General features: G+C 38.2%; 2 protein-coding genes, 1 long non-coding RNA gene and 1 pseudogene across 4 annotated transcripts; 3 read left to right on the forward strand and 1 right to left on the reverse strand.

Moving 5' to 3' along the window:
- On the reverse strand, positions 1-27,242 carry LOC121262936 (metallocarboxypeptidase A-like protein ARB_03789). 2 transcript variants are annotated; one of them, XM_041165642.1, is made up of 12 exons: positions 26,798-27,241; positions 25,820-25,877; positions 25,634-25,744; positions 25,279-25,416; positions 18,880-18,949; positions 18,737-18,792; positions 18,293-18,418; positions 16,683-16,822; positions 16,258-16,330; positions 16,098-16,172; positions 15,586-15,907; positions 1-28 (listed from the first exon to the last, which is right to left on the reverse strand). In XM_041165642.1, exons 1-11 carry the CDS (start codon positions 27,028-27,030, stop codon positions 15,587-15,589), a joined length of 1,401 nt encoding a protein of 466 aa, XP_041021576.1. In that variant the 5' UTR covers positions 27,031-27,241; the 3' UTR covers positions 1-28; position 15,586. The 2 variants fall into 2 exon arrangements, with proteins under 2 accessions (XP_041021576.1, XP_041021577.1); XM_041165643.1 differs by lacking the exon at positions 1-28 and having other exon boundaries at positions 15,505-15,907; positions 25,820-25,874; positions 26,798-27,242.
- LOC121263239 lies at positions 1,436-2,466 on the forward strand. The gene is made up of 3 exons (XR_005940211.1): positions 1,436-1,515; positions 1,979-2,090; positions 2,432-2,466. It is a non-coding gene; the product is annotated as an uncharacterized LOC121263239 (long non-coding RNA).
- On the forward strand, positions 8,897-9,812 carry LOC121261993 (annotated as a pseudogene).
- On the forward strand, positions 10,971-15,491 carry LOC121262865 (pentatricopeptide repeat-containing protein At5g42310, chloroplastic). Its single transcript, XM_041165525.1, has 5 exons — positions 10,971-12,869; positions 13,803-13,955; positions 14,050-14,121; positions 14,769-14,951; positions 15,186-15,491. Exons 1-4 carry the CDS (start codon positions 11,118-11,120, stop codon positions 14,877-14,879), a joined length of 2,088 nt encoding a protein of 695 aa, XP_041021459.1. The 5' UTR covers positions 10,971-11,117; the 3' UTR covers positions 14,880-14,951; positions 15,186-15,491.

Genomic DNA, 27,242 nt, shown 5'->3' on the forward strand with positions numbered 1-27,242 from the left:
ATATATATATATATATATATATATATTTTATATATCACACTTTTTTTTTTCTTTTGTCATTCTTTTCTGGCCTTTTTTTCTTTCATTTTCTGGTAATTAGCCTCCTCACACCTCGTTACAAACTTGGAAGTAGAATGTCTTATATATTAGTTTTGTGCTAGACAACATGGATCAGCAAATATTCTAGAAGAATAGTGTAGTTTCATAAAATAGTGTAGTTTTGTGCTTAATGACATGCACGTACGACATGCAACCAGCTAAGTACTAATCGTCTGGTTAATTAAACGATCGTGACAACTTAGGATCAACTTGCATTAAAAATCTCCCCCCAAAAAAATTAAAGCATTTTTAAATTTGTTAAGAAGAGAGGTTTAACATCAATTATTTGAATATATAGTTTTGTACGTTGGGCAAGCTTTTCTACGTGTGGAGCATGGATATGTTTGTGGGGTCCGATTTGATTACCCTATCATGGATTTTCAAAAAAAAAAAAAATATATATTTTTATCTGGCCCGACACGTTAATTAGAGTTTACTATATATTAATTGAACCGGACTTGTCCGCCCATTGCATTTAGCACTGTTCATCCAGGCTGGGTTTTTTTTTCTGACTTGGTCTGGAATCCGGATAATTGGATTTTGGATGCGGTTTTCGAACCGAATATAATCCGGGCCAGAACCCGGATTAACTTATCTGGCTCTATCCGGTCCGGATGCGGTTATATAATCTGGGTATCAGATTTTAAACCCGGTACCCGGTTTCTATTCAAAACCAAAAAAAAAAAAAAAAAAAACAAAACACTCAAATCCAACCCACGGCTAAAATTACCCCCAAAAGATCTCTCTCTCTCTCTCTCTCTCTCTCTCTCTCGTCTAAACAGTAAACCCTAGCTCCCGCCGCTCATTCTCTCTAGCATCGAACCCTAGCTCCTCCATCTTCTCTTCGCGTTCTCCTCCTCCATCTTCTCTTTCTCCTCCATCGACTGGTTTGCTATTTTTTTCACTACATTCAAAATGGGACCGCGACTACTTGGTGAAGTCGATTCAAAGGTACTGTCCTGTGTCGAACTTGGCCAAGTGGGTATCCATCGATGACTCTCGATGGTTACTTGATGGGGAGGAGTAGCAGATATGGGAAGAAGATGGATGATTCCGTTTCTCTATTTCTTTTGTTGGGTTTCTTGAAAAATGTACGCATACTTACTCTTTCACTTTCTTCTTCAATTTTCGTTTCAGATGAATCCTATGCACAAGGTCTACTGATACTGGAACAGTGTCTTTCCACTTAGTCAAGTGAGGTCCTAGATGCTAAAAACTCGAGGGGATTGGTTTTTCTGGCTATGTCTACCTTATTCTTGGAAGGTTTTCCTTTTCCTTTTATTTTTCTGTGAAATTTTTAGTTTCAGAAATTTATATTAAGTTTGAGTTTGGTGGATTTTAAAGGGGATTTTGGTGAGGCAATCGAAAAATTTCAGAGAATCCAAGATTTAAAGAACTCTTCTTTGGGTGTTAAAGGTAAACATTTGCATTTGTTATGTCTAATTTATTGCATTTTCATTGAATTTGTGAGACTGAACTCAAATGGCGAAAATGGTATTGACCAGAAGTTCTGTTGGGGTCCTTGATATAGTTGTTGCAATGGAAGCTCTTGTTGGGCTTCATCTCAGTAATTGTTGAGACAATCAATTACTGAGAGTAGTTTACCTAGGGTCCACTCAATCCCATTCATACGCATGGGTAGCTTAGCTTTTTATAGGCTTTTTTGTTTTTCATTTGAGTCTAAAGCAGATGAATTAGTCTTTTGATATAAAAGAGTCAATGACAGTGCATTGTGGGTAGGTTTAGCTTTTGTTCCTATGGGTTCTTTTTGGTTAAATATTATCTTTGTTTTTTGCAGTTTTCTTGTATATATTTTTTCAGCTAAATGCATCCCACATTTATGTCCTTTTCTGATAGTGTGTGTGTTTTTCTTTATCAGATTTGTTAAAGGATGCAAACCCAAGCACCATAGTGGATTTAATATATTGATGAAGCTTACCTTCTTGAGTTGGAGTAGTTCCATGAGGTTATTGTTGCATCGGCCATATTTGGTACTGCTGAGCATAAAACACTGTAATAAGTACTTAAATTTCATACAAATAATTCTATTGATGTTTGTCAAATTTGTTTGTCAAATGTTTTGGCTTTGTCCAGAATGATTAGGTTTCACCTTTATATGATAGTTCTTAATCACACCTTTTAAGCACCATAAACAACCATGTAGGATATAATGTAGGATATAAAAGATCACAAGGCCACTTCATCACACAGTTTCTTTAAAAATACTAGATCAGGATGTAAGCCACTTCATCACACAGATTGGAGTACTTTTTCCATATAATCCATTGGAATCATCTTATCCACTTTCTGATTTCTGTTTTTGGTGTTTCAGGGATCCTCATGCAATGGCGACGAAGAGAGAGAAGATATTGTCTTCTCTTTAGGATTGAGAAGACTTCTGGAGCGCAATGTCAATTTGTATAGTCCTTTGGAGGGTAAAGGTAGCATGAGTCATGGATTCCACATTAGTTTTGAATAATACATCATTCTTATTGAATCAATGTGTATTAATTTCTTCTCTTATATAATACTAGTAACTAGCACTTTGAATCCAAATGCATTTTCTGTCTTTCGAGAAGGAAAATGGGAATGCAACCTTGCTAGCTATATCATAACCTTTTGTTTTAGTTCAAAGTAACTAGCTAGCTAGATGCATTGAACTTTAATGTGGACCTTCAAAAGAAAATGTGTGACTTGGGAACCAGCAGCGTAGACGTAGTAACTAGCTAGCTAGATGCATTTTGTACTAATTTTGTGCTTTTGTAATTGCATTGCACATTTTAGTATTTTTCTTTTTTCTGTATTAGCCCCCTATCTAGTAATTTTGTACTGATCTTTTTGGCTTACAGAATGTGCAGGATCTCTCTCAGTCAGATCACTTGAAGTTGCACTTGCCGAAATTATTTTGTAATTCATATCTTGTAGTTTTGTATTTTGCAATGTAATGTAATGTGTAAATAACAAAATAATGTAATATGTAGTGGATTGCATGCATTTTAGTTTTTCATTTTTATATATTTTTATTATTCTGGAAAATATTAGTACTATGCTTTTATAAAAAATTATGATTTTCAACACTTTTTTTAAATTTTTTTTAATAAATATAGAAGAATTATGTTTTTCAACATTTTAATTATAAGCTTTTATATATATATATATATATATATAAAGCTTCTAAACCCTTTATATGAACTTAAAAAAAAAAAAAAATCCGAGTACTACTCGAACCCGAATTTTCAGGTTTCAAAAATTCGGATCAACTCGGGTTTCGGCCCGGGTATAACCCGGACCAATCTGGTCCGGGTTTCGACCTTGGTTTGAAACCCGGGTCTCAGTCCGGGTATACCCGGGTTCCCAGGTCGAAACCCAGATGAACACCCTTAATTGTATTGTATTAATTTTGATTTTCATCTGAATAAAATCTTCTGTAAATTCGTAGATGTAGCCACGTTATCTAATCACATAAATTTTGTATCATATGTGATCGATTAATTCAACTTTTTGTTTTAATATTTTTTGAATTGTACCTAACAATTAGTTTAAGTAGATATTAGATTATAACGAGGATGCTTGCAAGGTAAATCAATGCTCAAATGATTGATGCATATTAAATTTGGCCAGCCGTATCACATGGAATGCACAATAATATTAGGAAGTGATCCAAGATTGTTGTCGTTGATGACCGGAATATATATTATGGCTTGTGCTTGGCCGGATGCGAGGCTATATAAACCTTAATATAGCTAGTGCAGAGATCATCCACCAGCTGTATAACGTGTATCTCGTTGAAGAAAACCAGTTGATAAAAAATGGAGGATGAAATTGTTAAGTTTGCTCCTTTTGGAGTCTCACACCAGTGGAAGATGATTGAGGAGCAGGCCTCAAGGCCTATAAATAAGAGGGCTTAGCCTCTTGATAAATTGCACAGTCAAAAAGCTTAACTAGTAACTTTTGACTTTAGATAAATTCCTCAGTTGACCATTTTTGTAAAAGGGGAAGATGTGTAAGTTAAAGTTTTACTAGTGGAGAATCTTTGTGGGTGTATTTGGGGTGAAGAGTAGGGGTGTAATCGGTCCGGTTCGGTCCGGTTTTGGATAAAATTTAGGACCGAACCGGTACTTTCGGTTTTGTATTTTTTAAAACTGATTACGCACCAGTTATCCTCATAAACCGGTACTTCCGGTTTTACCGGTTTCCGGTCCGGTCCGGTTTTTCGGTTTTTTTAAAATGTAAGTTTCACAATTTGTTATTAAAAATTTGTTTATAAAAAAAATTGATTTAAAAACAATTGTTTTATACTTTTATTAATATATTAGACTATATAATAGTATTAATATTAGACTATTGGTATAGTTATAAGTTATATATTAGTATTAGTTATAAAATTTTAGTGATTTAATATTAACATTTTATGTAATAATTTATAAATTATAACAAGAAATTACTTCATATATGAATATATATAATTATATATATTATATATAAAAATTTCACATAAAAATTTATAATTATACATTATATATAAAACTTATATATATTAATATTTAATATATATAAAATATTTTGTATAAAACTTATATATAAAAATATTATTTTTATTTTTTTTAATCAACCGGTCTAGTCCGGTCCAAAAAATCCTGGAACCTGAACCGGACTGGAACCGGCCGGTTTTTAGATTTTAAAAACCGGTTTCGGACCGGACCGGTTCAAAACCGATAAAACCGGTCCGGTTCGGACCGGTTTTCCGGTTTGAATTTACACCCCTAGTGAAGAGAAAAATTGTGTGATTGTAATAATTTTTCATATAGTCGATTTTCTTTACTGGGTTTGGTGATTTTTCTCTTGTTTTAAGGGTTTTCCACTTAAATTCTTGTGTTGTTATTATTTCTCTATTTTTTTTTATATTCTAGCAAAAGAGTGGATCCAAGGGAGTGAATTTGGAAGTTCCAAATTCCTAACAAGTGGTCACTGGTATCAGAGCCTAAGTCCTTTTGGTAGGGTGGAGTTTTGGTGTAGTAGTGTGATACGTACAGTCTAAGGATGTTCTGTCTAAGGAGATTGAAAATTTAAAGTGTGTCCATTGTGACCCTCAAATCTTTCCTGGGAGCCTTGAAGTTTTGTGTAGGAAATGAGAATCTTTCCTGGGAACTTACTTAGTGAGTACTATTCATTTTTACGGTAAAATTCATCGAAACAATGTTAGGAAGTAGGGCTTCAAATCTTATCAGATTTGAGATGGAGAAATTTGATGGGAGAATCAATTTTGACTTGTGGCAAGTTCAAGTTAATGATTTTTTAATTTAATCAGGATTATAAAAGGCATTGAATGGCAGACCAACCCCTGAAGTCAGTAGTGGTACTAGCGTGATTGGTGAAACAATAGCAGATCTGTAATGAACAATGAAGATTGAGAGGATCTGGATTTGAGAGCAGCAAGTACGATACATCTGTGTCTGGCCAAGAATGTTCTTGCAAATGTAGATGTAATATCTACGGCAAAGGAACTCTAGGAAAAGTTCGAAGAATTGTATCAGACGAAGGGCGTCTCGAATAGAGTGTACCTGAAAGAGCAGTTTCATATACTGCGGATGAGTGAAGGTACGACTATTTCAGATTATTTAAGTGTTCTCAATGTTATTATCTTTGAACTAGAATCTATTGGAGTTAAAATTGATGATGGGGATCAAGCCTTGAGGCTTATCTGTTCTCTTCCACCTTCCTATGAGCATATGAAGCCTATTTTGATACATGAGAAGAAGACAATAATTTTTTCAGAGGTTACTAATAAACTCTTTTCTGAAGAGAGAAGACTAGGTGTCGGAAGAAATGGTTCACCTGAGAACTTAGCATTGGAAGTAGCTGGTAATGGGAAGAAGAAGAACTCCATAAAGATGAAAGCAGTCTGCTGGGGGTGTGGACAATCTGGGTATGTCAAGAAAAATTGTCCAAAAGCAAGAGTAGGTTCGGCAAGTGGCTCCAAGTCAGTAAATGAAGATACTGGAAATGAAGCTAATTTTATGTCTCTCTCCATAGAAGAACGATGTCATTATAAAAAAAAGACATTTATGTCCTCATGGCATGCCGCTAATTCTCAAAGTTGTCATGATAGAGGATGTGTTAATATTAGCGGGTTCACAAGTTTGCACACAGGCATTGGTTTGACATTAATGTAGGGTGTGTGGTGGAAATTCATGTCTATAGCTGATGATCTTATAGGAAAGCCAAACGTAAAAGTTGCACCATAATTTTTCAGCAAGATTATTTTTTACATGGGCCGAAATTGAAATTTTTGGAATTAGTTTATTCTGAGTGAGTATGCTTTTATGATGGAACATGATAGCGGAAACTATGAAGATCTTCATTGCACATGAGCGTGGTTGTGTGATCAGCCAAAGTCGCAAGATGAAGATTGTTGGGTTTGCTCCTTTTGGAGTCCCACACCGGTGGAAGAGGATTGAGGAGCAGGCCTCAAGGCCTATAAATAAAAGGGTTTAGCCTCTTGATAAAGTGCACCAGTAAAAAAACTTAACTAGTAACTTTTGACTTTAGATAAATTCTTCTATTGGCATTTTTTGTAAAAAAGGAAGATGTGTGAGTTAAAGTTTTGCTAGTGGGGAAGTTTTGTGGGTGTATTTGGGATGAGTAAAAAAATTGTGTGATTGTAATAATTTTCACTTAGTGGATTTTCTTCTCTGGGTCTGATGATTTTTCTATTGTTTTGGAGATTTTTCTCTTGTTTTGGGGGTTTTTCATTTAAATTCTTGTATTGTTTTTATTTCTCTATTTTTTTTGATATTCCTGCAAAGAGTGGATCCTAGGGATGAATTTGGAAGGTCGAAATTCTCAACAAGTGGTATTAGAGCCTAGGTTCTTTTAGTAGGGTGAAGCTTTGGTGTAGTAGTGTGGATATGTACAGTTTAAAGAGGTTCTGTCTAAGAAGATTAGAAATTTAAAGTGTATCCATTGTGACCCTTCAATCTTTCTTGGGAGCCTTGATGTTCTGTCTAAGAATTGAGATTCTTTCATGAGAATTTACTTGGTGAGTACCATTCATTTCTATGGTAAAATTCATCGAGGCAATGCTAGGAAGTAGGGCTTCAAATCTTATCAGATTTGAGGTGGAGAAATTTGCTGGGAGAATCAATTTTGGCTCAAGTTCAAGTGAAGGATGTTTTGATTCAATCAGGATTACAAAAGCCGTTGAAGGGCAGACCAACCCCTGCAGTGGTACTAGCGTGACTGGTGAAACAAAGAGTAGATTTGTAATGAGCGATGAAGATTGAAAGGATTTGGATTTGAAAGCAGCAAGTGCGATACATCTGTGTTTGGCCAAGAATGTTCTTGCAAATGTACATGAAATATCTACAACAAAGAAACTCTGGGAAAAGTTCGAAGAGTTGTATCAGATGAAGGGCATCTCGAATAGGGTGTACCTGAAAGAGCAATTTCATACACTGCGGATGAGTGAATGTACGACTATTTCAGATCATTTAAGTGTTCTCAATAGCATTTTCTCTGAGCTAGAATCTATTGGAGTTAAAATTGATGATGAGGATCAAGCCTTGAGGCTTATCTGGTCTCTTCCACCTTCCTATGAGCATAGGAAGCCTATTTTGATACATGGGAAGCAGACGATATTTTTTTTAGAGGTTACCAGTAAACTCTTTTCTGAAGAGAGAGGAGTAGGCGGTGGAAGAAATGGTCCACTTGAGAACTTAGCATTGGTAGTAGCTGGTAAAAGGATGAAGAAGAATTTCATGAAGATGAAAGTAGTCTGCTGGGGGTGTGGACAATTATCTGGGCATGTCAAGAAAAATTGTTCAAAAGCAGGATTATGTTCGACAAGTGGCTCCAAGTCAGTAAATGGAGATACTGGAAATGAAGCTAATTTTGTATCTCTCTCCATGGAAGACAATGTCCTTTAAAAAAAAAGACATGTATATCCTCATGACATACCGCTAATTCCCAAAGTTGCCATGATAGAGGATGTGTTAATGTTATCGGGTCCACAAGTTTGCACACAGACATTGGTTTGGCATTAATGCAGGGTGTGTGGTGGAAATTTATGTTGATGGCCTGATGAACTTCCAGGAAAGCCAAACGTGGAAGTTGCATCATAATTTTTCAACAATGTTATTTTCGACATGGGGCGAAATTGAAATGTTTGAAATTGGCTTATTCTGAGTGAGTATACTTTTGTGGTGAAGCATGATAGCGAAAGCTATAAAGATATTCATTGTGCTGGAGTGTGGCTATGGGATTAGCCAAAGTCGCAAGGTGGAGATTGTTGGGTTTGCTCCTTTTGGAGTCCCACACCGATGGGAGAGGATTGAGGAGCAGGCTTCAAGGCTTATAAATAGGAGGGCTTAGCCTCTTGATAAAGTGCATTAGTCAAAAAGTTTAACTAGTAACTTTTGACTTTAGATAAATTCCTCTGTTGACCTTTTTTGTAAAAGGGAAAGAGGTGTGAGTTAAAGTTTTGCTAGTGGAGGAAACTTTGTGGGTGTATTTTGGGTAAGGAGAAAAATTGTGTGATTGTAATAATTTTTTACATAATGGATTTTCTTCTCTAGGTCTAGTAGTTTTTCTCCTGTTTTGGAAGTTTTTTACTTAAATTCTTATGTTGTTATTATTTTTCTATTTTTCTTGATATTTCTGTAAAGGGTGGATCCTAGGGTGTGAATTTGGAAGGTCCAAATTCCCAACAGAAATTACTTCCAAAGAGTGCATCAAACCCTCTTCTCCAACACCTCAAACTTGCATGAAAACCCACAAGCTCTCCCTCTTGGACCAGTTGATGGCTCCGGTCTATTATCCCACCAACTTGTTCTATCATATGAATCAAAAGACAGATCTTGCTAACGATGATATTGGCTTTTCTCAAATATTACAACTACTAAAGCAATCTTTATCAGAAACGCTGACTTGGATTTATCCATTCGCTGGAAAGATCAAGGACCATCGTTCTATTGATTGTAATGATGAGGAGGCTTATTATTACAAGGAGATTTGTGTTTGATGCATCAGCCATTAAATCACTCGACCAAAACATGCAGCTCAAGTGTGCAAAACCCCACGAGAGTTGTGGTAGTCACTGCACTCCTAGCTAAGTAAATGCATGAGGGCTGCCTTCAAGGCAGCATCTGGTATGCAGAGACGGCCAGCTATTATTACGCATGCAGTGAACTTGCGCCAAAGCGCAGTTCCTCCATTCCAGAAACTTTTATGGGAAACATTGTTTGGTCAGTAGGTGCATTATGCATGGGTGATCAGGAGACGGACTTACCTTCCATGATTACAAATCTCAGAGAAGCAATAACGAAGATCGATGGCGACTTTGTGAAAAACCTACAAGGTGATGGAGGGCTTCCAAATCTTTGCGAGATTATAAAAGCAAGGGAAGGGGCATTTGCCAGTGCAACAAGTAGTACAAGTCGTGGGATGGATCTTATTGCTTTTAGCAGTTGGTGTAACTTTGGTCTCTATGACATTGATTTTGGGTGGGGAAATTAAGCCCGTGTGGATAGGCTACGTTGGTTTAAGTGATGTTACTGAGAGTTGGATCCCAAATTTGATAGTGTTGATGGACACCAAAACCAGCGGTGGAATATATAGAAGCATGGGTGTGGTTGGATAAAGAAGACATGGTCATCTTAGCACAAGACAAGGAGCTCCTTGCCTTTGCTTCCATGGATCCAAGTCCCATAAACTAGGAGTCTAGACCATTGTATTTCTCATCCATTGATCATGAAGGTGGTTGTCCCTATGAGGTACGTACGTACGTAGGCTTTATATAATATCGTATTGCTCAACCAATAAATTAATGTAAGATTTCGATCTAAGCCTAGAATTATGTAATCGATGGCATTTTACCTATAAATGGCTTTGCATGTGTTGCCATTTCTCTCTTCTTTTTCAACTTTGTATTTGTATTATTTTGTTTGGAGTGTTTTAAATGGGAGTCACTTAAGTTTAATGTTTATCTTACTCAGAAAAAAAAAAAAAAAATACAAACATTCTACATGGTATAGCATTGTAATCATGATCAACAAATAACTAGTACTGCAGGGTTTCTTTTTAATCACATCGATCGGGTCCCATTTTGAAACTTTGTTATAAGATCTTGATGAGTTCCTCTTTGAACCCGATATTCTGGTGTAAATGTGGAGTTTACACCGACCAATGAATACCCGACACATCAATATCCTATTATTTTTACCGTGCGTAGACCAATAATGCTTATTTTAAACTAGCAAGTATAGGGAAGAGGCATTTGCTAGTGCAGCAAGTAGTAGTACTACTAGTGGGATGGGTCTTATTAGTGATCTCGGTAGTTTTACTGGTTGGTGTAACTTCGGTACTTTCTATGACAAATAATATTGAATAGTTATGAGTTGTGTAAATATTATGTATACACTCGATTTTTTAAGAAAAGAGTAGAATCTGTCATTAAAAAATTAAATTTTTTTTAAAATCTTCTTATTTATTATTTTTTCAAAATGAATATGCAAAATTTAAATATTTAATTATTATTTAAACCATGAATGAACGAATGAATATTTAAACACTGTATTGACATTCGACCTTCACAAAAAAAATATATCAACACCCATAAATTAGAAATTTACTTCTTATGGTGACTATTATATAGTATTATTAAAATTTTTAATGAACGATGTTCCCTAGTTTAGTTTTTAATTTAATCACAACTTTATAAAATTTATAAAGAAAAACATAAATACGTGCAGGATCGCTATCGAGTGATTTTTTTTTAATTTTACATTTAAAATCCAGTTAAAAAGAGAAATTATTACGTCATCACCTCCTATTCTCTTCCTAGCGGTCTAGATTGTAGACCGACTCTAAATAAGATTTTTTTCTCATCCGCCGCCAACTGAAAAAATATCGAAATAACTGATAATCTCAAGCTCCTCTCCGAAGTGAGCAGCCTCCACCCTCTCCTCTCTCTCTCTCTCTCTCTCTCTCTCTCTCTGTTAAAAGATTATCCCTTCACCAACATGTTTCTTCTGCCACCGCCCCTTCCAAATCGTTTCCCTTCAGTTCCGCTAACTTTCACAACACAGTTCCGCCACCACCGCCACCGCCATATATTCCAACCTCCACTTTCCGTTACCGCCATCGTTACCGAAGCATCCTCTTTCTCTGTTTCCTCGTCCAGACAACTTGATGACGGCGACGGCGACGACGAAAACGACATCAACAATCGCCGCTACGACTTCACTCCCCTCCTCGACTTCCTTTCTAACTCTCCCGATACCACCGGCAGTTCGGGTTTGGATCCTCCGATTTCACTTGACCCGACCGAGTTCCATCTCGCCGAGTCGTACCGGGCCGTGCCGGCCCCGGTCTGGCACTCATTCCTAAAATCCCTCTGTTCCTCCTCCTCCTCCTCCTCCATTGGACTGGCATACGCCGTCGTTTCATGGCTCCAGAAACACAACCTCTGCTTCTCCTACGAATTGCTCTACTCAATTCTCATCCACGCCCTTGGGCGCTCCGAGAAGCTCTACGAGGCCTTCTTGCTTTCTCAGAGACAATCCCTAACCCCGTTAACCTACAACGCCCTAATAGGCGCTTGTGCTCGCAACGACGACCTCGAAAAGGCGCTCAATCTCATGTCTCGCATGCGCCAAGACGGTTTCCCACCCGACTTCGTCAATTATAGCTTGATTATTCAGTCCCTTACGCGCACTAACAAAGCCGACTCTCCGATTTTGCAGAAGCTTTATTCCGAGATCGAATGCGATAGGATCGAGCTCGATTGCCAGCTTCTGAATGACATTATCGTCGGTTTTGCGAACGCCGGTGACTCTGCGCGTGCCATGCATTTCCTAGCCAAGGCTCAGGCCAGCGGGTTGAGCGCTAAAACTGCAACTCTCGTTGCGCTTATATCCGCCTTGGGGAATTCGGGTCTCACCGTGGAGGCCGAGGCCATTTTCGAAGAAATAAGGGACTCCGGATTGAAGCCAAGGACTAGGGCTTACAACGCGCTTCTCAAAGCGTATGTGAAAGCCGGTTCCTTGAAAGACGCCGAGTCGATCGTATCTGAGATGGAGAAGACAGGAGTTTTGCCGGACGAGCATACTTACAGTCTTCTTATCGATGCATATGCAAATGCAGGCCGGTGGGAAAGCGCGAGGATCGTCTTGAAAGAAATGGAGGCTTGCAATGTACAGCCTAATTCGTACGTGTTTAGTAGGATTTTAGCGAGTTATAGGGACAGAGGAGAATGGCAGAGATCCTTTCAGGTTTTGAAGGAAATGAAGAGCAGTGGAGTAACGCCGGATAGGCATTTTTACAATGTGATGATTGATACTTTTGGCAAATACAATTGTCTTGATCATGCTGTGGCCACCTTCGATCGGATGCTATCTGAGGGAATTGAGCCCGACACGGTTACATGGAACACGCTCATTGATTGTCATTGTAAGGCGGGGCGGCATGGTAGGGCAGAGGAGTTGTTTGAAGAAATGCAGGAGAAAGGATACTCGCCGTGTGCTACGACGTATAATATAATGATTAATTGTCTTGGGGAGCAGGAGAGGTGGGAGGATGTGAAGAGCTTGTTGGGGAAGATGCAGAGTCAAGGGTTGCTGCCAAATGTGGTGACTTACACCACTCTGGTTGATATTTATGGACAGTCGGGGAGGTTCGAGGATGCGATAGAGTGCTTGGAGGGCATGAAGTCTGCGGGATTAAGACCATCCTCGACAATGTACAATGCCTTGATTAATGCCTATGCGCAAAGGGTACGTATGTTGTTGCCTTTATATCTATTTGCAATTTTATTGTACATTCATCCTCAAAGGCCGCAACCAATTTGCTTTTAGGTTTGGATAGTGAGTTGAGATGAGATGGATTAAGATGAAAGTTGAATAAAATATTATTAGAATATTATTTTTTAATATTATTATTGTTTTAAAATTTGAAAAAGTTAAATTGTTTGTTTATTATATTTTGTGTGAGAATTTGAAAAAGTTGTAATGATTAGATGAGATGAGTTGAGATGAATTTGAGGTATTTTTGTATCCAAACCAGGCCGTGAATAGGTGTTCTATAAGCAATGCTCCGGAGAAACTTTACATTTATACTAATCTGTAGTTTTGAACGAAACGAATGTAATGTAATTAGCAAGATGCTGTAATTTATGGAGAAAAGTTCTCCCTCGTGCTTTATTTTTTGGTATTTTGTTCCTCCTTATCTGTTCTATTCTCTTCTAAAAAAGTTTCTACCTGGTGCTCGACACCACTCCTATTTATGGAGCCAAGATTGTGTATCATTTCAGTGATCATTGGCACATTATGCATTAGATTATTATGTAAATTAAACCATGGGATGGCTTAATTATACTTTATTGTCATATTTTTGGCTCAATGTTACCAGTGGTATATGTGGGATGTTACTTGACAACGTACAATATCACAGAAGCTTTAAGGCAACAGTTTTGGCATAATTCATTGAAATGAGAAGAAACTCCCATACAAGAGATTCCGTTCCCTGCCAAAAAAATCTGTCCTTGTATTTGGAGCAACAAGTCTTATGTCTCTGAAAGGATATGTTCATTTTTGTTTTTTGTATCATCTGATTGCAAATGTGATGATTGCTTATTTAAAAAAAAAAATTGTAAATGTGATTGTTTCTTGAGGATGCATTTGATAATCTTTAGTTCCAATTTTTGACAGGGTTTGTCTGAGGAAGCAATAAAAGCATTTAGGGTCATGAGAGCAGATGGCCTGAAGCCTAGTCTTTTAGCTCTCAATTCATTAATAAATGCATTTGGTGAGGATAGAAGGGATGTTGAAGCCTTTGCTGTGTTGCAGTACATGAAAGAAAATGTATGTTACCAATCTATTGCTTTTACCCGACAAATATTTTGAAGTTTTACTGGTTTTACCATCTTACTGTATGTCCTTTGGAATCTCCTTGCAGGACTTGAAACCAGATGTTGTCACCTATACTACGCTTATGAAAGCTCTGATTCGTGTTGATAAATTTCATAAGGTATAGATTGATTATAGTGTTTAAAAGCATAAAAGAGGAACCCAGGCCGCCTTTTATGACAAATGGTCCTCTGTATTTTTCATGTGTGTTGGCAAGTTAGATTTGGGTGCCTCCTGCCATTACTTGTGGCAGTGAGGCAGTCCTGCACAGTTTTTCCTGTGTCTGTTTAGTATTTCTAGCTTAGTTATTGGGGGAGGGATTGACTACTGCACATGAAAGGTTAGAAAATGATAATGTAAAAGTTATTTTTGTACATGGGAAAAGATTGTAGAGCCAAGAACTATTCCTCTGCAAGCAACATGTAGGACTTGTTTGTAGGACTTCAGCGTAATATTTTTTCCAACAAACAATATGCAGGCAGTGACCATCGTATTATTAGGGTTTTTAGTATTTTTACCAAGCCCCAATTTTGACCAAATGTTCTATTAACATTTGATATATATATTAATTAGGTTAGATGTACTGCATTAAAAGAATGTCTAGGTATCTTACACATTACTGCATTCTAATTCCATTCGGTATGATTTACTTTGGTCTTGCAAAGCCTCATAGAATTACCAGGCTGAGAACTTCAAGATAAAGGAGATTTGACATTGTATATATGCTTTTTTGCTTTTCTATGGCTAAGTTATTTATTCACATATCAGGTTCCTTCTGTGTACGAGGAAATGATTTTGTCTGGGTGCACGCCAGATAGGAAAGCCAGAGCAATGTTACGGTCCGCTCTTAGATATATGAAGCAGACATTGAAATCATAGTATATGGGGGGGCCACACAGCCAAAGAAATGTACAGGGCTATCGTGTTTGTTTCGTAAGTTATCTATTTGAGGTTAGTTGTCAGTCTTCAGTCTGATATTTCAACAATACGTACTGTGGTATGCAGAAAGTTCCAGTGTTATTGAGGAAATCATGATGTTATGTTTTAATTTCTAATCCTGCAGTGTTGTTATCATCTTTATAATGCATGCTATACCATGATGCAAAATGTTTCAAGTCGTGTTCAAATACACCATTCTCTCCCATACCAAGTTGGTTCTTTTTGTTGGTTCAAATGGTTTTGCAGGTGATATTGATTCATGCACGGTCTGGCAAGAAAGAGGTTCAAGGTATGGGGCAAATGAGTAGGAATGCAAATGCAGACCAAAGCCTGGCATCAAAACACACTCAAATACGTGAAGAAGATACATACCATTCCTCAGAAGCATCAGATAATACACCTTTACCTGTGTGCCGAATATAGTGTTGAACTATACTTGTGGCAGATAATAGAGAGAGGAATGATAGAAAAGTCTTCAAGACTAGTTTTCTATGTTGTTTTTGTTGTGTAAAGCCACGAACAAAAATAATGGCATAAATCTTATCAATTCAATTCATTGGTCATAATTTTTTTATATTGTCTATAGACTGTAGTAACGTTCAACACTCCGCGTGCCTTTCACCAGGGTGAAAGAAAATATATATATATCAGATGGGAATGCCAGCAATAACTTGTCTATTGGACTTGCTTTTTGAAATTCTGGCACAGAACATGAACATTAATAATACTGAGGATAATAAAAAGAGCCTGAAATACGTTCTAATCTCTTGGATCCCAAGCTCAAGCACTTCCGACTTCTTCCCATATCTGCTACTCCTCTCCATCAAGTAACCATCGAGATAGTCATCGATGGATACCCACTTGGCCAAGTTCGACACAGGCAGTACCTTCGAATCGACTTCACCAAGTAGCCGTGGTCCCACTTTGAATATAGTGAAAAAAGCAGCAGACCAGTCGTTGAGAACTCTCTGAAATCCAAAAGAAGATATAGTTACAGAAATACGAACCTATTAATCTTGTTCTTAATCAACTGTATATTTCCTCAAAACATTGATACTTATGTCCAGCAAACGCGAAAAGGAAAAATATTAAGGGAAGAAATTAAGAAGTTCATAATCAAAAGCAACAAAAGACATGGAGCAATCCGTTCTAACATACATTGAATGTAGCGAGGTCGGTGGGATTGAACATTTTGAAGCAGTCGTTAGATGAGGCAGCTCTGTTTCCATATATCTGTCAGTCAATGCAAACAGATAGAGATGTGAAAGGGTCAAATTGCTGTAAGCAATTACAGAATGAGGGATCTGATTTCACAAACCTCAAATGTAAAAGCCATGGGCACCTTTACAACGTCGTACATGAAATCTGTTGCGGTCCCATGTGCCAAATACCTAAAATTAAAGCAAGTTCAAACTTGTTGAAAGATGTAATAACAAGTCGAAACATGGTAGACTGTCCATATTCCTAACAGGCCCTCAATTTAAGCAAACAATAAACTAGTGGAAAATGTGATGGAGAGGTAAAATTTGAACCTCTCCATGGCTCTCCTCTAAACCTGCTGAATATCAGCACCATTTTGCATCAAGGCCATGCATTTTGAATCTCGTGTAAGAATGGAAGATAAATTGTTTCTACCATCCTCATAGCCAGATTCTTAATTCGCTATATATTTGCATTAATTCCTCACTAACTGATGGAATGTTTTTGTGATGATCATTGTTTCCAACTGTAGGAAATACTAACCCTACAGAGCCTCCACCAGATCCAATCACGCAATGCTTTTGGCAATGAAGATGGTTCACCTCTTCAAGCAACAACTTCATCTGATGTGTAGGAAGTCCATAAGGTGTAGTGTTTTTATGGTCATATGGCATAAAGAGAGCCTGCATGAACAAGCAACTTATGAAGTCTGTCATATGCGAAGTATATCATGAGGAGAACACGAGGTAATTGATAAGAAAACAATTCCATGACACTGTAACCATTTGCATTTAAATTTACAGAAACTCAGGAGTGTGTTGGGTTCCCCTGTAAAAGCACTGAAAATCCACATTTCCACTGACTGCATTAAACAAGCACAACGGTAAATAGGCACAAATGCAGAGGAACTCTTTCATCCAAGTAATCGTTGATTTTAAAGGCACAGGGATCAACTTATTTCCGCCATATCAGGTAATCATAAAGTCAACCAATGGAAAGATAATTAGCACTTTGTCTTTCCTAAATAAATTTTTAACATATCTCAAAACCTGCAATACCTGAAAGAAGCATTAGGAAAACCAAATCACCCCTATCTGGGTTAAAACTGTATCAGGCTAAAAAGACTATGGGTGAGAGTATCACGAAGCTGAGCAGGGGACAAGTCAAGCAGTTAATCATTAGTTTGAACCCAGCTTTGTAAAACTTACATCAAGCAAGAAACAATACCACAATCAGCCCAATTACAACTAGCCCTATTTGACCCTGCCCATGTAAACTTGACCAAGCGTGACCTAGTTAACAAGCCTATAAAAGGCCACTCTCATCCTAACCAAGCTGATTTCAATCTCAACCAACTTCTAGTCGTGATTCACATAAAGAACAACCACACTGACTAATTAAAAAGGACAAAAAAAATTATTGACAACCCTTGCACATGAAGCCAGTATCATACACACAACTTGGCTTCTCCAGGATAATAACAAGGCCAAACAAACCGTTCCTTGGCCAACTTGAGTTTTTTATGAGCCATTAAAGAAAAAAATCCTTGATTCCAAATTAAAGTACAAAACATAACCTCTTTTCCTTGAAAGATGGCATCGGTCAACCAAGTGACAAAATCAACGACAAAGTTAACCTATAAATAGTTTCTGACCCATTTGAGTGTAAGATCCTGCACTTCTAAATAAGAAACTTGGGTAGACAGATGATATATATATATATATATATATATATATATATATATATATGGGTAATGCTACTGAGACCGATGATGAACCGATGAAATTTGACCGATAAGTGCAAATGCACTTTTTTTATTTTTTTTCCCTTTTATTTCAATCATTTTTTATATATCGTTAAACATTTCTAAAAAATAAAAAAATACCAATTCACTAATACTCACTTCCTTAATCCTTAAGTAAAAAATAAATAAAAAAATTCAATCGGTCACTTTTATTGACAACTTTTCTCAGTTCAAGTAGCATTTTCCTATATATATATATATATATATATTATAGGTAAAAGTATCTTTATTAATAAGTGTGACTGATGATATATTAAGATAATACATAAAAACTTAAGAAAAAGATGGATTAGCACGAGAGTTTAGATGGCAAATGACCTGAGCAGTCGACAACAGCCAAAAATATTACCTCCATTCCAGAGTGCACATTAACCCATACATGTGGATCAAAAGACACGGCAAGTTTCCGCATAATTTGAGTTTCAGGCTCACTAAAAGGAGCAGTTCCAGGATTTTCCTCATACGGATCATAATTCTGAAATTGGAGACAAACAAAAATAAGAAAGACTATGAGAATAACAAAACACTGAATAGGACAGTTTAATAGTAAGGTGTTGCACGCGCGCAAGTGCACAGAAGATGCAGATGTATAAATAATTAAACCTAAAGCCACATCCAACTGGGTAAAGTGTTCTGTAAATCAATTTTAAAGAGGGCAAATCTGAGCATAATTATCAAATTAATGCATCATCACCAACAAGTTTAAAAGATGCATGCAAACGTACAATGCAATAAGCGGTACCCAGCGTAATTTATATAGCATGATTAAAGTGTCAAAATAATAGGGATGTACCTTTTCCTTCTTGCCCCAATCTACACTCCAATTTCGGTTGAGATCAACTCCTCTCCCTGCAACAAAATTTCAAACTAAAGCATTTCAACACCACCCCAAGTGGTCATCTAATTTTTGAATCAAGAAAAATTCAAGTGCATGACCATTCCTCCGCTCACAAAGATCTCCGGCTTCAACAAGTTTGCGGCCATTCAAATTTTCCATTGGCACCACCTGGCAGATCATAAGATATCAACATCACAAAAATACCAAGATTCCTTTTTTTTTTTTTTTTTTTTACAAGTAAACAAAATTTTATTGTTCAAAAGGAGGCAAAATGCCCAAGTATACGGGACATATACAAGAGCAACGCCTATGCGAGCTAGTTTAGAGATACAAGGAATTCATGAAAAGACATGCCATGGAAATCAATTACAATTGACCAACGAAGCAAGGTATTGAAAAACAAATTTCTAAGCTCTTCCATTGATCGCTCTTGATCTTCAAAGCTTCTAGCGTTCCGCTCCCTCCAAATGCACCACCATAGACATATAGGTATCATTTTCCATATGGATGCAATTTGAGGGTTGCCCCGAATACCTCTCCACGAGGCTAGAAAGTCACATACCCTTTCTAGCATCACCCAAGCTAAACGCAATCGAGCAAAAACTTCATGCCACGAGATCCTGGCAATCTCACAATGTAGTAAGAGATGGTCAGTGGACTCGCCTTTCTTCTTGCATATATAACACTAGTCCATAACTATGATTCCACATTTCCTCAGGTTGTCTATAGTAAGAATCTTCCCCAAAGAGGCTGTCCAAACAAAAAAGGCTGCCTTTAGAGGTGCCTTTGTCCTCCAGATGCTCTTCCATGGGAAAGAACGGGCTGAGGTGTGCATGGTCAAAGAATGGTAGAAAGAATGGGCTGTGAAAACTCCCTTCTTGGAAGGGCGCCAATAAATCTTGTCTTCACCTACCCCCGACGCACGAGTGGAGTACACCTGGACAAAGAACACTAAAAATTCATCCATTTCCCAGTCTTGTGCATCTCTAAGGAAAGTATTCAAAGTAATGTTCCATTGTGGAAGGCCATTGGAGATGAAAACTAAATCCGCTATTGATGCCTCTTTTCTTCTTGCTAAGCCATAAACTCGAGGAAAAACTTCCTTGAGTGCCCAATCACCACACCATAAATTATGCCAAAATTTTACCTTCACTCCATTTCTAACTTGGAAACAAGTATGTGCTGCATATGTGTCCCAACCTCTTCTAATATGTTTCCAAAGCCCAACTCCATGAGGCCCACTCACCTCATTGGAACACCAACCTCCCCATGACTCACCGTGCTTCAAAGCAATGACAGTTCGCCACAAGGCCCTCCATTCATTTTGATATCTCCATAACCATTTGCCTAACAAAACTTTATTGAAAGATTTCAAATTCCGAATACCCAAGCCTCCTTCTTTGATGAGAGAACAAATTGCGGCCCATTTCACCAAATGGAATTTAAACCCATCCTTTATCCCTCCCCAAAGGAAATCACGTTGAAGTTTCTCCATGCGATGAGCCACCTTGGCAGGAATAATAAGAGGAAGTACATTGGTAAGTTAGAAAGAGTGCTCTTGATGAGAGTCACCCGACCCTTTTTGGATAAGTACATCCGCTTCCAACCGGCTAATTTCCTTTCCATTTTTTCTAGCACATCATCCCACATGGATTTTGATTTAAAAGCCACGCCCAACGGAAGATCAAGATATTTCATGGGCAGCTGAGATATCTTGTAGTCCAAGTTGGACGCCAAACTCTCCACATTGGGTACAAGCCTCACTGGCACTACCTCAGATTTAGCCAAATTCACCTTCAACCCTGACACGACCTCAAAGCATATAATAAAAGAGCCCTCAAAGTTCGAATTTGCTCATGTCTGGCATCACAAAAGATTAAAGTATCATCATCAAACAATAGATGCAAGATGTTGAGGGAACCTGAGGTTGCCTCACCAACTGAGAATCCTGATAAGAAACCACCCGCCACTACCCCTGCAATGATCTTACTAAAAGCTTACATCACAAAAACAAAGAGAAGTGGAGAAAGGGGATCCCCTTGTCGCAATCCTCAGGAGCTTTTGAAAAAGCCTTTTGACGTGCCATTCACCAATACAGAAAAACAAGTCATAGAGATACAGTAATGGATCCAAGTATGCCATTTAAAAAGCCACATCTCTCAAGTATATAAAGTAAGAATCCTCAATTGACGTGATCATAAGCTTTCTACATGTCCAACTTGCATAGAAGTCCCGGCTCTCCAGGCATTCATTAGCAATAAGTACTGAGTTAAGGATTTGCCTACCTTTAACAAAGGCATTTTGAGGCTTCAAAATCAAACTTTCCATCACCTTGCTCAGCCTGTTCGCCAATATTTTAGATAAAATTTTGTATAACGCACTCACCAGGCTAATGGGACGAAAATCTTTCACCTCTACTGCACCGATCTTTTTAGGGATGAGTGCTAAAAAGGTTGCATTGAGACTTTTCTCGAACCGCCCACTTTCATGAAATTCATGGAACCCCCCATGATATCTTCTTAAAGTAAATCCCAACAAGTCTGAAAAAAGGCAATGGTAAAGCCATCAGGACTTGGGGCTTTGTTGCCCGCCATACCTTTAACTACCAATCTAACCTCTACCTCCTCAAATGGCCTTTCAAGTTGTTCCAAAGCCTGTGGATCAAGAACATCAAAAGCCAGCCCATCAAGTCTCGGCCTCCACGAAAACTGTTCCGAAAACAACTTATCATAGTAATTGACAATGTAATCTGAGATCTCGGTTTAGTTGGATGAGGTCGCCCCATCTATCATCAGAGTTTCTATAGCATTGTTCAGCCTATGTGAATTGGCCACCTGGTGGAAAAACTTGTTGCATTTATCCCCTTTCTTCAACCATAAAGCACGTGATTTTTATTGCCAAGATATTTCTTCCAAAAGAGAGACCCATTCAATGTCCGCAGTCAATTGAGTTTTGCGTGCCCGCTCGGTTTTAGATAGTACCCTCTCCTCTTCCACACCCTCCAAACCCTTCAGCTCCTCTAAGAGAACAATTTTTTGGCTTTCCACATTACCAAACTCTTGTGCATTCCACTCCTTCAAGTCCTTTTTCAAAGACTTTAATTTACAGGCCATAATATAACTAGAATTGCCATGAAAATGGTATGATGACCACCATTGACGTATTCTGTCCAGAAAACCTTCAGACTTCAACCACATGTTCTCAAATTTGAAGTATCTTGGACCTCTTCGAATGCCTTCGCAGCTTAACAGGATGGGAAAGTGCTCCGAACATAACCTAGGTAATCTCTTCTGAATGAGGTCCGGATAATGAGCCTCCCAATTGGTGAGATCAGAAATCTGTCAAGCCTTGACCAAGATGGAAGATCTCGATTGCTAGACCAAGTGAAAGAGCCACCTGCAAGAGGAAGATCCTGCAAGAGTGCCATTGAAGTCAACACCGATACACCAAGGAAGGTCCCATACACTGCTAATACCGGCCAACTCATCCCAAAGTAAACTTCTGGACTGATCAAGGTTAGGCCCATAAACTCCGGCAAATGCCCACTGATACCCATCTATGACATTCTTAAACGAGCATGCCGCCACATAATCTACCAGAAAATCCTCCATTTTCTCCACCACTCTCCTGTCCCACATTACTAGTATGCCCCCAGATGCTCTAGTGGACGCTAAATAATGCCATCCCACTTGACTACAACCCCCACAAACTTCTAATGATACGTAGAGAAATAATTGTAAGTTTCATTTCTTGTAAACATACAATGTCCACCTTCCATTTACAAAGTTGATTTCTAACTATAAGGCGTTTATCTTTCTCATTCAGCCCCTTACGTTCCAAGAAACAATCCTTGGTTTCATAAAACCACATCCTTTGCCCTTCCCCTCACTTTTCCCCAGTTAGAACTCTTTCCACTTGCTCCATTATTTACTGTCCAGTCAAGTCTATAGAATTCCCTTGCTCGCTTCTTAGCTGATGCGAGCTTCCTGGGTGATCCCAAACTGTTCTTTCCAGCTTCTATAACTGCAAAGAGGGCAATGAGCTGGTCCTCAAAACCATCGCATAAAATCCCCATACTGAATTGCATCTCCTTTGCCTTGTTGAGGACCTAGTTTGAAGCCTGGTGGTTGTTGTTCTTGAACGGATGCAGGGATACCAGTGGGAGTGGGTCTTCCTAGCAACACACATCTTCACACACCAAGGAGATTGTGTCTGCCGTCCCCACATTATCAAACTCTCCCTTAGACCCAAAGGAATCAAAAGGAATCAAAGCCAAAGGGCTTCCTGTTGTCTCCATGTCAGCCTCACCGCTGTAGGGTCCATGTCCGATCTCGAGAGGGCCGTCATTTCAGCCGTCGGCAAGGTCTGTGGTGCTTCCATGACTGTTGGACCAGAGTCGCTGGCTTTTTTTGCCTCCAAAGCTAGCCCAGTTTCCCTAATGCCTGACGACAATGCCGCCATCACTCCCCCTCGTCCGGGAGACCAATACCTGTTTGCCTGCCCCCATCGACCAAGTCTATGGTGGCCCCGTCCGATGGGTGTCAATCGTCGGTAGAGAAGCATCGAACGAAGACCCAGCCTCGTATGTTCATGGGCCTGAAAGCTTGGCCCTCCATCTCTAGGTCTGCTTCTCGGGCCCTCCCTCTCCAGGCCTTCTTCTCGAGCCAACCTCATTTGTAGATGGGCCTGCATGCTGACCGGCCCAATTCTTGTCTGATACACCAACTCCCCCCATGACCTTCTGCGGGCCCAAGGTCTTAGACCCAGTCACTTGTGTGCTCAAAGCCTCAGGGGCTCCACTTGCTATTTCAGGCCCCTGATCGATGCCCAAATCCACATCAATACTGTCAATTAACCTCATGAGCCTCTCCCTCTCAGCTATCAGTTCCTCCTTTATTCTAATTAAGGAAACCTTCTCAGCTACTCTCCCCTTGATTAGAGAGCCTTCATCCCTTTTTGTGTAAACATCTCTGCCATGGCTTTCCACTCTGCCCTTCTCTTTCAAAATTCCATCATTGCCCTTCAATTCAAAATCTGGACTACTGGCAGCTCCTCTCATGGCTGGAACAACTCCAACTACAGCCTCAGCATAGGTCTTGGCAGAGGTATTGTTCTATACAGGAAGATGGCTGGGAACCTCCCTCCCATACTTCTCCCCTGCAGTTTTCACCCCAACACCACTCATCTCACGGGTCTCCAAACCCAGCCTTCTCCATCCTAGACCTCCAACATCTTCTGGGACAATGATGATGCTTCTCATGCCACCACCTCTATATTCCACAATGGCCAAATGTCTACCGAAAGCATTAGACGATCTCTGAGCAATATATGCACTGCTGCCATAACTGAAAGTTTTAATGTAATCCTTCTTGGCATAGCTTGACCACAACCTTCAAGAGACTACACAACCCATCTCGCAATGGTGAAACTGATTACCAACTCTTTAGTCACCTTCCTTCCCTCTCAATGATACGTAATGCTCTACTTCCTGCATGCACTATCTCAAACAACTTTGATTCTATGAGAACTGCCTTTCTAAACCCCATCGTTAAATGTAAAAACTAAAAAAAGATCATCTGGATCTCAATCAAAAATCCACGGAGACCATCTTCGACACCAATTCTCAAAAAAGCGGGGAGTGTACGAAGAGAAAATAAGGAGGAGTTAAGCTCCAAATTAAGACTTCATTAATACCAAGATTCCTCACAGCACTTCCCTAAAAATGGCATATCTGACAAGAGTAGTGCTAGTGTACCGCCTAGCTTTGACAACTAGGCGTGCACACTAATACAAATTTTACTTTTTATTTTTTTCTTTACATTTTTTAAACATATTTAAATATTTTTAAAAAATAAAAAAAATACACCAATTCACTAATAGTCACTTCCTTAATCAGTAAGTAAAAGAAAAAAAAAACTAACAATTAAATACATGAGCGGTCAAAATGAGGGAGCAAAATGAGGCAGCATAGTAGCATTATTCATCTGACAATTTAAATTTATTCGCTATAAAACATGTCGGTCACATATCTGGCAATTTAAATCTTTTCCATACAAAACATACGTTCTTTTATAACTGCAACATGCTGAAACAGAGCTGCCCAGGGATTTCAGTCCTACTGAATCTATATTAAAGTTGAGATATCGTTCAAAGAAATTAACATAAAGTACTTAATGATCAACTAATTATCAATGAACAAACTAGTATTTAAGATTTAAGTATATAAACATAAGAACCATGAGAGGATATATTATCTCTGAGTAATCTACTTTGAGACTTATCCCCTGACATGAGCACTGAAAGCTATCCAGTTCACTCGGTGGGTTTGACTGCCACAACAGTTCACTTGGTAAGCTTGCATATAGGCAATCTTTGTTCATAAGTTCGTAACTTAAACATTTGATGAATCAAAACCCAGCACATAAAACAATCTGATTTACTCAGTAGAAGCAAAATGCAGCTACAACAAACTGTTCTAGAAATTTAATAGGCGCTACCTTTATGACAAGCTTGTCAAGGATACTATTTAGTGAAGCTGGGCTCATGTTGGGTAGAAACTGTTCTTCACTTAATATTGACAAAATCCGAAAAGCAAGTTCAGATGTAATGAGTTCCCTTCCATGCTGGCCAAAACTCTGGAAGACAAGGAATTATCTGTCAAAACACCAGAAATCACAAATCTGTGATAATCTATCCAGTATCCACTACAAGATTTCCAAAGTACATTGTTATTTGTTTCTAAGATCGTACTATTACCCTTAGAAACTGGACAAAATAAAGGCCAAACAAGCAACTGCTTAGCTACATAAAAAAAATTGTTAAAAGGCTCCACTACTTGAACAGAAAACTTACAAGAAGAATCCGAAACTTTGACCCATCATCACTCTCTCTCCCTTCCCGGCAATATGTAACTACTGAGATCTCAGCCTGATAGCCTTTATTTCTAGATTTAACTGTTTCAATCTGTCAAAGACATAACCAATCAGAAAATGAAGATCAAGCATAACGGCTAATTCAGGTGAATCATAGACAACCTACATTGAGTTTGCCCGGGTGACGCTGGACCAAAGCCTTTATCTGCTCCATCAAATTGCTACTACAAACGTCGAATCCGAAGAAAGTTTAATCATAATTTTCGGGTTAGGCATAATCCCAAAAGTTTAAGCCGAAGAAAGATAACCATCGTATATGGATAAACCAGATAAGAATAGATAAGAAGGTAATCAGTTCCTAACACACATTGTTGATTTTTGCATCTTTTGGGAACATATACTCGAGTTAGGTCAACTAGGCCATGTTTGGCAAGTGAGATAAGTTGAGAACATCTCATCTCATCTCAAAACTTCTCATAATTTACTTCCCAAACATTACTAAAAAATAAAACACTTTTTAATTTCAAATCTTCAACTTTTTCAGCTAATTATTACCTAATCATTATAATTTTCCCAAACTTTCAAACAAAATACAAAAAACAATACAACTTTTTCAAATTTCAAAACAAAAATAATATTTAAACAAATTTTAACTTTATAATATTTTTATTCAATTTCTTCTCTCTCATTTCCCAAAATCTAATATAACATCTTAATTCAAACCATTTCACTAATATTCACAAATCATTTCACTATTATTCACATAATTCTCATTTCATCTCATTATCCATCCTGGAAATATATGGAAAACGAAAAGTCCACGCATGGAAGGTTTCAGTTTCCAACAATTCTCAACAGCCAAATGGAGCATAGTTAATAACTGAGATCCAGACTAAAATTTACAAATTCAACAAAAAAGTAAACAATCTTGACATGTAAAACCATGGAAACTTTACTACACATTTCCAGGATTAAAACAAAAATATATAAGTTTGATCAAATCCAACAACCAATTAAACAAAGTCCGGTCTTTTTTTCAACCTGTAACTTCTCAAGAAACGAAGAACACAAACAGATATTTTGAAATATAGAACTTATCCCAGCAAGAAACGAGAGACAAAAACAGGGTTTCATTAGGAATCACCTGGAATGGTAGAGATCGCGGTCGATGGGTGTCCATGACGTTAGGTTGGGATTATTATTCCCATTAACGACGACTAAGAAAACCGCGTCTTGCAGGAAAGCAAAGAAGCAGAAGCTGATTGAGAAAGAAGATGAGAGAGACAGAAGCCGAGGACCACGACCCATGACGAGAGAAACAGTACTAAAACAAGAAGAAGAAGAAGACGAAAAAAAGGCTTCCGTTTCGTGTTTCATTTCATTTATATTCCCAACAGTCTCTGATATTTCTCATCCAATGTTTGGATGTGTGGAAAAACACTAAAAAGAAAGCACAGACAGATTTTGTGGAATCTGGACCGTGAAAAGTTGGGGAGAGAATGTGTGGACTCGCCAGTTTCTGTTGTCTCGGAATGTTATCACGCCGGATTAGGAAAGGTTGGTAACGCGTTGTGATCTCGTCAATATTT

Source organism: Juglans microcarpa x Juglans regia, chromosome 4S (assembly GCF_004785595.1).
Source record: "Juglans microcarpa x Juglans regia isolate MS1-56 chromosome 4S, Jm3101_v1.0, whole genome shotgun sequence".
NCBI lineage: Eukaryota > Viridiplantae > Streptophyta > Magnoliopsida > Fagales > Juglandaceae > Juglans > Juglans microcarpa x Juglans regia.